The sequence below is a fragment of the Kogia breviceps genome, chromosome 9 (genome assembly GCF_026419965.1).
Source record: "Kogia breviceps isolate mKogBre1 chromosome 9, mKogBre1 haplotype 1, whole genome shotgun sequence".
In the NCBI taxonomy this organism is placed as follows: Eukaryota; Metazoa; Chordata; class Mammalia; order Artiodactyla; family Physeteridae; genus Kogia; species Kogia breviceps.
The window spans coordinates 1,973,550-1,986,316 of NC_081318.1; the positions used below are offsets into that span (position 1 = coordinate 1,973,550).

General features: G+C 44.9%; 1 protein-coding gene across 1 annotated transcript in view; it reads right to left on the bottom strand.

Moving 5' to 3' along the window:
• RNF32 (ring finger protein 32) overlaps positions 1-12,442 on the bottom strand; it is a 37,061-nt gene extending 24,619 nt beyond the window's left edge. Inside the window, exons 1-4 of the mRNA XM_059073707.2 lie at positions 12,317-12,442; positions 9,664-9,755; positions 8,843-9,125; positions 452-594 (exon numbers count right to left, since the gene is read on the bottom strand). Of these exons, the coding sequence (XP_058929690.1) occupies positions 452-594; positions 8,843-9,125; positions 9,664-9,678 (441 nt within the window). The 5' untranslated portion in view covers positions 9,679-9,755; positions 12,317-12,442. The remainder of the gene's footprint in view (positions 1-451; positions 595-8,842; positions 9,126-9,663; positions 9,756-12,316) is intronic.
• Between the last annotated feature and the right edge of the window lie 325 nt (positions 12,443-12,767).

Sequence of the window (12,767 nt, forward strand, 5' to 3'; positions counted from 1 at the left end):
TTACTATGGTAAACTTTCATGAATAAAGATTGTTAAAAGATTTTACTTAAAGATCCTTCCACAGATTCTTTGCAGATATTCAGGCTTGGTTTTTCTTTTATGGTTTCAAGTCACAAAACAACTTAAAAGTGCCCCATCCTGCCGTCGGTGCTCCCCCGGCAGTGTCCCCACTCACCCCCAGCGGCTCACAGCCAGTGCAATGGGAACATTCCTTCTGTACAAACTTTGTGCTTGAGAACTAACAGCATTCAGTAAATAGGACTGTTTAATGAGGGTGTTTAGCGCTTTCTCACACACAGACTTTAATTAATGGAAACAAAATGTAAGTCTGTGAGGGTCACATAGGAGGAAGAGACTGGAAAATGAAGCATGGACTCCCTTAGCCCTGGTTCAGAGTCCAGTCACTAGAGAATGCGCCACGGGCCTGCTTATCTAAGCTCACACTAAACACCTGCGGGCGAAGTTCGAATTCTTCTTTGCATATCGGGCACGGCTGCGTGGACTCCCCTTGCAGGATGGATCTTTGCTTCACTTTTTCCCATTCATCTGATGACAGGGGCAATGGGGGAGGTTCAAAGAGGCCCAACTTCTGTGCTGAAGTTAAAACAATATGAAATATGAGTTAAATCTCTTTTAGAATGTGGTAACTCATGCATAATTTTAATGACATTATTTTGCAAATATTAAAGCAAAGCATTTCCATTGCATACTTTATTCCACCATATTTAAAATGCTGCTGTTTTACAGGTGCACAGAAGTCAAGGAGAATACTATCTCACATTTTATGCTTTAGGCTTTTATTTACAAAGAAGTCCCCATGTCTATTTCATTTTCATAATGATTCTATAAGGTAGGCTGGACTGATATCCACTTTCACAAATGTTTTCACAGGCATTGGCCAGAGGTCTTCCCCATCTCTCAGCTAACTTCTCTCTCGGCCTTTGGCATTGCCTCCTTCCAGTTTAGCTTGTTTCTGCCGTCAGTGACCTTTGTCAAGTGAGCATCAATCCAGTTCTTCCCTTTTGCTAAAAGATTCCTGTGGCATGCGACCACTGTCAGGACAGTCCCTTCCTTCCGCGATGTTTGAGAACCTACCGCGTGCCTACCCTGGAGCAGGCCTGGTATGCGCAAATACCATTCCGGTGGAAACACTCCCTCTGAAGAAGGAAGTTCCACAAGCTCAGCAGGATGGCGGTGGGGCCGTGAGCACCAGCTTTCACTCCCTCCACCCCGACCCCAGGCCATCCAGTGGACATGGCATCAACCTACAGGGCCGTCTTCAGGGACAGAGAGTGAAGGGTTACATCTACCAAACAAGAACAGGAGGCTGCAACAGGAACGCTCAGAGTACCAAAAAGAGCTCTTGAAAATGGAAATATTTCAGCATTCAACAGAAATGTGAAAGTCAACCAAAAGCCTGGGAGAGGAAGTTAAGATAATCTCAAAGTAGAAAAACATAGGAGACAGAAAACAGGAAAACTGAAGGATCAGTCTGACATCTGAAAGACAGGCATTCCAGAAAGAAAACAAAACGGAGAGTAAATAAAGTGTCCAAATGTCTCCCGGAAGAGGACATGCATTTCTAGCTTGAGAGGACACAGCAAGGCCCAGAAGGAAGGATTCACACCAAGTCCTGTCACTGTGAAACTGCAGAGGCAGAAAAAGATCCCAAAGGACCAGGAATCAGAATCATATCAGACATACCTATAGCAACACAGATACCAGAAGGCAATTCTTTCAAAATTCTGAGATAAAGATTCCCATATCAAAATCTCTTATTAGCCACAATCCAATGTCAGAGCAGAATAAAAGTATCTTTCGTCTGCAAGCCTGTATGTGGCCTCTCATGCACTCCTCCTTAGGAAGCTCCTGGGGGATAACTTCACTGCAGGGCACGAGTCAACTAAGGGAAAGAAGACCTAACACAAAAGAGCCAAAGGTCCTCAATCCACAGGATGATTCTGAGAAGAGATCTGGGGTTAACAGCTCTGTACCAGCCCCACAGAGCAACTGGTCCAGATGCGAGCAGGATGATGGAAGTTTCTAGAAGAAATGTCTTCATGAAGATAAAATGAAAGATCACCTACTGTATTTTAGTTTTACTATTAAAAAAAATTTTTATTTATTTTTTGGCCGTGTTGGGTCTTCATTGCTGCGCACGGGCTTTCTCTAGTTGTGGCGAGCGGGGACTACTCTTCGTTGCGGTGCACGGGCTTCTCATTACATTGGCTTCTCTTGTTTCAGAGCATGGCCTCTAGGTGCATGGGCTTCAGTAGTTGTGGCATGCAGGCTCAGTAGTTGTGGCTTGCGGGCTCTAGAGCGCAGGCTCAGTAGTTGTGGCACACGGGCTTAGTTGCTCCATGGCATGTGGGATCTTCCCGGGTCAGTGCTCGAACCCATGTCCCCTGCACTGGCAGGTGGATTCTTAACCACTGTGCCACCAGGGAAGTCCCTACCTACTGTATTTTAATGTATTGAGAGAATATATTTTTGGAAGAGATTTTTGGAGACAAATTTTGGGTATTTTCCTACCCAGTTATTAAGACATATTACAAAATTATATAAATTAAAACAGTGAGATAATGACATAGAAACAGAAGCCCCAAATCACACACACCTTATCTCTCCCTCTCTCCCATAAACACAGAAAAGTTGGGATATGCATAAGGTGGTGCCACAGCCAGCTAAGGATGGTTTATGGTTCGAGGGAAGAATCTAACTTAAATTGTTAGACCAATTGATGTTCCCCAAACCATTCGCAAAATATACTGTGATGAGATCTGAATGTGAAAGGCAAAACTTCAAAGGTAGTAAAGAAGATGTGGGGACATCTTTGTGATCTCAGAATGGGTAAGGATTTAAATCCCCCAAATCATAAACGATAAAGAGAAAAACTGATAGACTTAACAGTAATCAGAATGAGGATTTTATTCAAATATAAAATCAGACATAAAAGACGTTGACAGGCCCAGAGAAGATATTGTCTGTGGCTAAAACAACATGGGATTAATGTGAAGAGAACACAAAGCACTCCAGCAAATCAGCAAGAAAAGGCAGCAAACCCAAGTGCAATACTATGTTTGGATAATAATTAAGAGCATGTGTGGGGACCTTCAATATGGCGGAGGAGTGAGACGCGGAGGTCGCCTTTCTCCCCACAAATACATCAGAAATACATCTACACGTGGAACAGCTCCTACAGAACACCCACCGAACGCTGGCAGAAGACCTCAGACCTCCCCAAAGGCAAGAAACTCCCCACGTACCTGGGTAGGGCAAAAAGAAAAAGAAAAAACAGAGACAAAAGAATAGGGATGGGCCCTGCACCAGTGGGAGGGAGCCGTGAAGGAGGAAAGGTGTCCACACACTAGAAGCCCCTTCGCGGGCGAAGACTGCGGGTGGCGGAGGGGGAAGATCTGGAGCCGCGGAGGAGAGCGCAGCCACAGGGTGCGGAGGGCAAAGCAGAGAGATTCCCGCTCAGAGGATCGGTGCCGACCAGCACTCACCAGCCCGAGAGGCTCGTCTGCTCACCCGCCGGGGCGGGCGGGGGCCGGGAGCTGAGGCTCGGGCTTCGGAGGTCAGATCCCAGGGAGAGGACTGGGGTTGGCAGCGTGAACACAGCCTGAAGGGGTTAGTGCAACACGGCTGGCCGGGAGGGAGTCAAGGAGAAGCCTGGAGCTGCCGAAGAGGCAAGAGACCTTTTCTTGCCTCTTTGTTTCCTGGTGCGGGAGGAGAGGAGATTCAGAGCGCCGCTTAAAGGAGCCCCAGAGATGGGCGCGAGCCGCGGCTATCAGCGCGGACCCCAGAGACGGGCATGAGACGCTGAGGCCGCTGCTGCCGCCACCAAGAAGCCCGTGTGCGAGCACAGGTCACTCTCCACACCGCCCCTCCCGGGAGCCGGTGCAGCCCGCCACCGCCGGGGTCCCGGGATCCAGGGACAACTTCCCCGGGAGAACGCACGGCGCGCCTCAGGCTGGGGCAACGTCACGCCGGCCTCTGACGTCACAGGCTTGCCCCGCCTCCGTGCCCCTCCCTCCCCCCGGCCTGAGTGAGCTGGAGCCCCCGAATCAGCGGCTCCTTTAACCCCGTCCTGTCTGAGCGAAGAACAGACGCCCTCAGGCGGCCTACACGCGGAGGCGGGGCCACATCCAAAGCTGAACCCCGGGAGCTGTGCAAGCAAAGAAGAGAAAGGGAAATCTCTCCGTGCAGCCTCAGGAGCAGCGGATTAAAGCTCCACAATCAACCTGACCGTGCCCTGCATCTGTGGAATACCTGAATAGACAACAAATCATCCCAAATTGAGGAGGTGGACTTTGGGAGCAACTGTAGATTGGGGTTTGCTTTCTGCATCTAATTTGTTTATGGTTTTATGTTTATCTTAGCTTAGTATTTAGAGTTTATTATCATTGGTAGAATTGTTTATTGATTTGGTTGTTCTCTTCCTCCTTTTATATATATATATATCTATATATATATATATATCTTTTTTCCTTTTTCTGTTTTTGTGAGTGTGTATGTGTATGCTTCTTTGTGTGATTTTGTCTGTATACCTTTGCTTTTACCAGTTGTCCTAGGGTTTGTCTGTCTGTTTCTTCTTTTTATTTTGGTTTGGTTTTTGTTTGTTTTAGTATAGTTTATAGTGCTTGTTATCATTGGTGGATTTGGTTTTTGGTTTGGCTGCTCTCTTCTTTCTTTTTTTAATAACTTTGTAATTTTTAAAATTTTATTTTATTTATTTATTTATTTTTGTGGTACACGGGCCTCTCACTGTTGTGGGCTCTCCCATGGTGGAACACAGGCTCCGGACGCGCAGGCTCAGCAGCCATGGCTCACGGGCCCAGCCGCTCCGCGGCACGTGGGATCTTCCCAGATCGGGGCACGAACCCGTGTCCCCTGCATCGGCAGGCGGATTCTCAACCACTGCGCCACCAGGAAAGCCCATTTTTTTTAATTTTTAAGAATTACTTTTTATTTTGATAACTTTCTTTCTTTTTTTTTCTCTCTTTTCTTCTGAGCCGTGTGGCTGACAGGGTCTTGGTGCTCTGGCCGGGTGTCAGGCCTGAGCCTCTGAGGTGGGAGAGCTGAGTTCAGGACATTCGTCCACCAGAGACCTCCCAGCTCCACATAATATCAAATGGTGAAAACCTCCCAGAGATCTCCATCTCAATGCTAAGACCTAGCTCCACTCAATGAGCAGCAAGCTATAGTGCTGGATACCCTTTGTCAAACAACTAGCAAGACAGGAACAAAACCCCACCCATTAGCAGAGAGGCTGCCTCAAATCATAAGAAGTTCACAGACACCCCAAAGCACACCACCAGACACAGTCCTGCCCACCAGGAAGACAAGATCAAGCCTCATCCACCAGAACACAGGCACCAGTCCCCTCCACCAGGAAGCCTCCACAAGCCACTGAACCAACCTTAGCCACTGGGGGCAGACACCAAAAACAACAGGAACTACAAACCTGCAGCCTGTGAAAAGGAGACCCCAAACACAGTAAGTTAAGCAAAATGAGAAGACAGAAACACACAGCAGATGAAGGAGAAAGGTAAAAACCCACCAGACCAAACAAATGAAGAGGAAGTAGGTAGTCTACCTGAAAACGAATTCAGAGTAATGATAGTAAAGATGATCCAAAATCTTGGAAGTAGAATGGAGAAAATACAAGAAACGTTTAACAAGGACCCAGAAGAACTAAAGAGCAAACAAACAATGATGAACAACACAATAAATGAAATTAAAAATTCTCTAGAAGGACTTAATAGCAGAATAACTGAGGCAGAAGAACGGTCAAGTGACATGGAAGATAAAATAGTGGAAATATGTGCCACATCTTCCTTATCCATTCATCTGTTGATGGACACTTAGGTTGCTTCCATGTCCTGGCTATCGTAAATAGAGCTGCAATAAACATTTTGGTACATGACTCTTTTTGAATTATGGTTTTCTCAGGGTATATGCCCAGTAGTGGGATGGCTGGGTCGTATGGTAGTTCTATTTTTAATTTTTTAAGGAACCTCCATGCTGTTCTCCATAGTGGCTGTATCAATTTACATTCCCACCAACAATGCAAGAGGGTTCCCTTTTCTCCATACCCTCTCCAGCATTTATTGTTTATAGATTTTTTGACGATGGCCATCCTGACCAGTGTGAGGTGATAGCTCATTGTAGTTTTGATTTGCATTTCTCTAATGATTAGTGATGTTGAGCATTCTTTCATGTGTTTGTTGGCAATCTGTATATCTTCTTTGGAGAAATGTCTATTTAGGTCCTCTGCCCATTTTTGGATTGCGTTGTTTGTTTTTTTAATATTGAGCTGCATGAGCTGCGTGTAAATTTTGGAGATTAATCCTTTGTCAGTTGCTTCATTTGCAAATATTTTCTCCCATTCTGAGAGTTGTCTTTTTGCCTTGTTTATGGTTTCCTTTGCTGTGCAAAAGATTTTAAGTTTCATTAGGTCCCATTTGTTTATTTTTGTTTTTATTTCCATTTCTCTAGGAGGTGGGTCAAAAAGGATTTTGCTGTGATTTATGTCATAGAGTGTTCTGCCTATGTTTTCCTCTAAAAGTTTGATAGTGTCTGGCTTTATATTTAGGTCTTTAATCCATTTTGAGTTTATTTTTGTGTATGGTGTTAGGGAGTGTTCTAATTTCATTCTTTTATATGTAGCTGTCCAGTTTTCCCAGCACCACTTATTGAAGAGGCTGTCTTTTCTCCATTGTATATTCTTGCCTCCTTTAACAAAGATAAGGTGACCATATATGCCTGGGTTTATCTCTGGACTTTCTATCCTGTTCCATTGATATATATTTCTCTTTTTGTGCCAGTACCATAGTGTCTTGATGACTGTATCTTTGTAGTATAGTCTGAAGTCAGGGAGCCTGATTTCTCCAGGTCCGTTTTTCTTTCTCAAGATTGCTTTGGCTACTCAGGGTCTTTTGTGTTTCCATATAAATTGTGAAATTTTTTGTTCTAGTCTGTGAAAAATGCCATTGGTAATTTGATAGGGATTGCATTGAATCTGTAGATTGCTTTGGGTAGTATAGTCATTTTCACAATATTGATTCTTCCAATCCAAGAACATGGTATATCTCTCCATCTATTTGTATCATCTTTAATTTCTTTCATCAATGTCTTATAATTTTCTGCATACAGTCTTTTGTCTCCTTAGGTAGGTTTATTCCTAGGTATTTTATTCTTTTTGTTGCAGTGGTAAATGGGAGAGTTTCCTTAATTTCACTTTCAGATTTTTCATCATTAGTGGAGAGGAATGCAAGAGATTTCTGTGCATTAATTTTGTATCCTGCTAGTTTACCAAATTCATTGATTAGCTCTAGTAGTTTTCTGGTAGCATCTTTAGGATTCTCTATGTATAGTATCATGTCATCTGCAAACAGTGACAGCTTTACTTCTTTTCTGATTTGGATTTGTTTTATTTCTTTTTCTTTTCTGATTGCTGTGGCTAAGACTTCCAAAACTATTTTGAATAATAGTGGTGAGAGTGGGCAGCTGTTATGTATATTTTACCACAACAAAAATTTTAAAACCCCAAGCCCCTCTCCTCATCTGACCCCTTCTGTTTCTTCCCTGCTCTCCTGCTCTCCCCCATCCCGGCTCACCAGGCTCCGCCACTCTGTTCTTATTTCAGCTCCTCAAACGTCCCAGCTCTCTTGCGTCAGAGCCCTGCCTCTGTCTTCTCCTCCGTCAAGAACATTCTTCCTCTGTTCTTCACAAGGATAAACCCTTTTTATCCTTTCAATCTATGGCAGAAGCTAGCTGATGTTCACCAGCCTGTTCCCCTCCTCCTGGGCACACAGCTGGACCTTACTTCCCAGCCTCCCTTGCAAAAAAAAGAAAATAAGAAATAAAAATCAAAACCTTTTCTATTCCTAACTTGGCAGTTTAAAATAGTCTCGGACTTGTAAACGGTTGTAAAACTGTGTAAAGAATCCTTATGTGCCTTGCACTCGGCCTCCCCAGATGTTCACATTTTACACGACATGAGTGCGATGGTCCAATCTAGCACTTTATATTGATCCAATGCTCTCGATTAATCTATACTCCCCTCAGGATGTCGTTCTTGTCTCACTGACGTCCTTTTGTTCTGACCCTGATCACTCACAGGGCTCAGTTGGACCTGTCCCCTTGGCCTCCCAGGATCCGGGACAGCACCTCAGTCTTTATTTGCTTCTCTTGACGCTTTTGCAGAGCGCTGGCCAAGAACTGTGTAGAACGTCCTTCCATCTGGATCATCTAAGGTTTCCTCACAGTTACACTCGGAGATGCATCTTTGGCAAGAATGCCCTAGGAGTGATCTGTGTCCTTCTCAGAGCCTGGCGTCGGACTTTGTCACTTGGTAAAGGTGCTGTCGCTTCTCCTGTGGTGAGTTGGTCCCTGGGGCAATGCCATGAGGCTGTGCCCCCACCTGTGTCTCAACGCGACTCCCCCGCTAGTTCCAGCATCCTCAGATGGTTGTTATCAGCGTGGTCTTTACCACATGGTGATTTTCTATTTCTAGTTCTGGTCTACTATACTTGTCATTCTACTGTAAGAAAGAGCCTTTCCCATTACTTATTTATTTATTCAAGTATTTATTTATGTCACTATAGATTAATGGATATCTACTTTATTCTGTTTTTACTTATTCTTACTCTACTTATCATTATCTTTATTTTCTTGCTCAAATTGGCCCCATTATCGCTTTTAAACTTTAGTACAGACATATCTTTCTGTAAGATTATAAGTTAAAATAATTTCTGTACCAGAGAAAATGGTACGATTAATCTCAACTAGATTCTTTAGCTCTAATAAGTCAAAATACGAATGAAGATTAGCTTACCTAAAGTTAATGGTGGTGGTTTTGGATCAAGAACATATTCTTTTTCTGGATCTTCCACTTTAGGGCCTTGTGTGGTTTTTTTAAGTCCAGTATCTATTATTGCTTTTGTATTTCTTTTTAGAGACTTGGATCTGTTCTCTGTCCAAGAATGTACATTTGTACATTTGTCCTTTGTCTTAGAATGATCTGCTATTGAAAGATTTCGAAGTTGAAGATCATGTAAAATGTGATCTTGTAAAGCCACTGCAGTGACTGCTAAGTTATCCTGTTTAGATGAATGACCCTGAAAAGTGGGGAAAAAAGCCTTACATGCAGAACATTATCTAATGTACCATTTACAAGAAAGCTTATGCTTTAACACTCAACCTTAATGGCATACCAGACCAAATCCAGTAGTAAAGAATGCTTCACCCATTGTTACCCAAGTCAGGGGAGCAAAGCCCAGTCTCACCATTTATGTTAATGACACAGTAACATCTTTTCACTTAATTACTAAGGCCTTAATCATAATATGAATAAATGCATTCTGACGTACATAAGCTGTGCATGCCTGAGCACATTCTGTTTCTCTATAATTAGACTCCAGGCAAAGCTTGCTTCTGTTATACTAAAGAGAATCTTGCATTAAGTGTATGCTTTTTTAGTGAAAACTTATACAAAATACAATTTCCATGCAGCTAAGCGATGCTTACACCAAGTACTACAGCTGACAGTTCCTCAATGAAGCAAGGTTTGCAAACTATTTTTTATACTGTCAAATAGCTGAATTAAAATATATTCATGAGTAAAACAATGTGTATGTTTTAAAAAGGATTGTGTACCTTATTTTTTAACATGCTGACTCAGGAGGATTGGTTGCTTGGCTATATCAAATTATATCATCATTTCATATCCCAGTTCTTTGATTCTTCTACTGTGAAAAAGCCAACAGAAAGCCAATGTTAGAGTGTACCTACAATCTCTGACGAAGTTTACGGGCAAGAGAAATATGGAGAGTCTAACTGATGGTGAATGCGCACCAGCACAGCACTAGGCTCTGTGCTCTGATCCCAGAGGAGCTCAAGCCAGTCACGACTTGATTGACCTGTCCTCAAGCACTTCTCCTGAGGGTTGGAGGGAACCTATTATTATGAATGAGAACAATCTGTTGTTAAATGTAATGATACTATACGTGAATACAACAAAATTTCAGACTACAAAGATCAGAGAATGTAAGTGAAATACCTCTTAAAGGGATAATATTAAAACAGGGATTTGAAGGACAGAGAGTGGGCAATGAACATGCTACCCCACAGGTACAAGAAAAGCACAGGCACTCCAGAACTCAGCAGGTGTTTAAGTTTTAGACAAGGGAACAGTGGGCGCACTGGGATGTGAGAGGAATATTGTCTGACTTCACTCTGTCCACAACAGAGACATACATGGGTTCTAGTCTTGCTCTACCTGTTTCTACAAGATACGTAGCATATCTGAGTCTGTTTCCCCACCTCAAGACAGATATGATAACGCTCTCCTTGCAGGGTTACTGTTAGGATTAAATGAGACAACCTTTGTAAAGTATCTAAAATAGGTCCTTCTACACAGAAGATACTCTGTAAACAGTTATGCTTGACCCAGTTCCCTTCAAAGCTGATGGAAAGGGGCTTCCCTGGTGGCGCAGTGGTTAAGAATCCTCCTGCCAATGCAGGGGACACGGGTTCGAGCCCTGGTCTGGAAAGATCCCACATGCTGTGGTGCAACTAAGCCCGTGTGCCACAACTACTGAGCCTGAGCTCTAGAGCCCACGTGTCACAACTACTGAAGCCCACGCACCTAGAGCCCGTGCTCCGCAACAAGAGAAGCCGCCACAATGAGGGGCCCGCGCACCGCAACGAAGAGTAGCCCCCGCTCGCCGCAACTAGAGAAAAGCCTGCACCCAACAACGGAGACCCAACGCAGCCAAAAAAAAGCTGGTGGAAGAATTTGGAATTGGCCCTTTTGGTTTTTAGACAAGGGTATATCTTATGAAGACAAGAGTCCAAAATATATTGGGATGGGGAGGAACAGTAAACTGCTGGAGTAATCTAGGGAGTACTGCTGAGGGCCTGATTGTAAGACGAGAGACGAATTAATCCCAAATATGTATCTCAGGATCAACACCTACGTTCAGTTAGTCCCGCAAAATGAGCTTCCTAAGGGGTGAGTGCAGAATGAGGAAAGCAAGCACGGTGGAAAGGAGTCGGTGAGGTCCCCAAGACCCCTCAGCAGTGAGGTGACAGCTTCTACGGCAACCCCGTTCCCCTTCAGTTCTGGCATCAAGAGGAGAATGAAGGAGTTTCCATCTAATATTTCATCACAACAGTCTAGGCTGAAGAAATGGTAGAAGGTATTTAAAATGCTGAAAGATCACTAACAGAATCTTCTACTTTCAAAATGCCTACAACCTGGCAGAGTATAGTTGGCATCATCCTAAAAATTGTTTAATAATCATAGCTAGCCATCTGCAGTCGACAATTTTATCTCAACTGTCTACACTGTACGCCACTGGGCTTAACATCAAGAGCTTTTAAAAACTGTGCCTCTTGTAAGTTCTATAGTGTCGTTAAATTTCAGCATTAGAAACTATTTTCAACTATTTAGTCCAACCTCATTTTAAAAGGAGAAAACATATCCAGAGATTACAGACTCCTCCAAAATTATATAATTAGTCTGTGGCAGCGGTAGTGTTAGAAACGTAATCCTTACCCAGTATTACGAGCTAAAATTAATAGGAATATTTTTTCTTCGTAAATTCCATTGTTAACAATTAGTTAAAAGAAGTAGGGCTTGGTAAAAAGATACCACTGTGGTGGCAAAGTAATTAGTTACCGATTTGTCTAACGGACTTGAAGCTAATCTATAAACATGCTAGTTAAAAACACAGGAACACCAGAGAAACAGTTTTTAAAACTGACACACTGTGTTGCCAGGTTTTATAACTTAGGAATTCCTTATTTTACATTTTTGATGAGACTCCACCCAGGTTGGCCAGAAGCACACAAATTTGTAAAATGACCGTCCTCCTGTCCCTGGGTATCCGTGGGACTGGTTCCAGGACCCGCCGGTTTTCACCAAAACCCCAGGATGCTCAAGTCCCAGAGTCAGCCTCCACCCAACCCCCGTCCTCAGCCAGGGAGAGTGTAGCACTGCGGTACATATTTACTGAAGAAAATCCGGGTACGGCCTGCAGGTGGGCCCCGAAGTTCACACTGTCGTTCAAGGGTCAACTGTATATGTTAACCGCGGACCCCTTTTCAGTAACGGGCTGGTTATAGTTCTCAGACAATGACCGTTCTAGGCCCTCCCAAGGGATGGCCACGGAGAAGGCGGGCTGCCCTGGGGACCCGAGGACCTTTGGGGCTGCAAAGGACAGTCCCGGCCGCTCCCGCCTCCAGGGCGCCCCCTCCCCTCCCCAACCCATCCCACCCCTCCTCCTTACTCCACCCGGGGCCGCACCTGCAGCGGAACAGCCCCGCCCTCTGCACACACACCGCGGCCGACGCCCTCCACCTCTGCGGCTCGCCGTTGCCTAGCAACCGCCGCCGCTCCGGTCACACGCCAGCGCGCATGCTCAACGGCCCAGTCCTGCCCCACGCTGAGCACCACTTTCCGGAAGCCCGCTGCGGCTCTGCCACACTGCGCATGCTCGCAGGTCCCGCCCTTCGTGCAGCCACACTGCGCATGCTCACCGGCTCTGCCCTGAACACAGTACAGAATCCTCTATCGCTTGGGTGGTGCTTTCACACCGCGCATGCTTATCTGCTGCGCGCCGCAGAGGGCCGGGCCGCGCCGCGCATGCTCGCCGCCGCGCGCGCTCGCGCAAGTGTCGGGGGCGGAGTGTGCAGCACGGGCGTGGATGCACGTGGAGCGCGTCCTCGAGTACCCCGGCTCCGTGATTTCCTTCGCT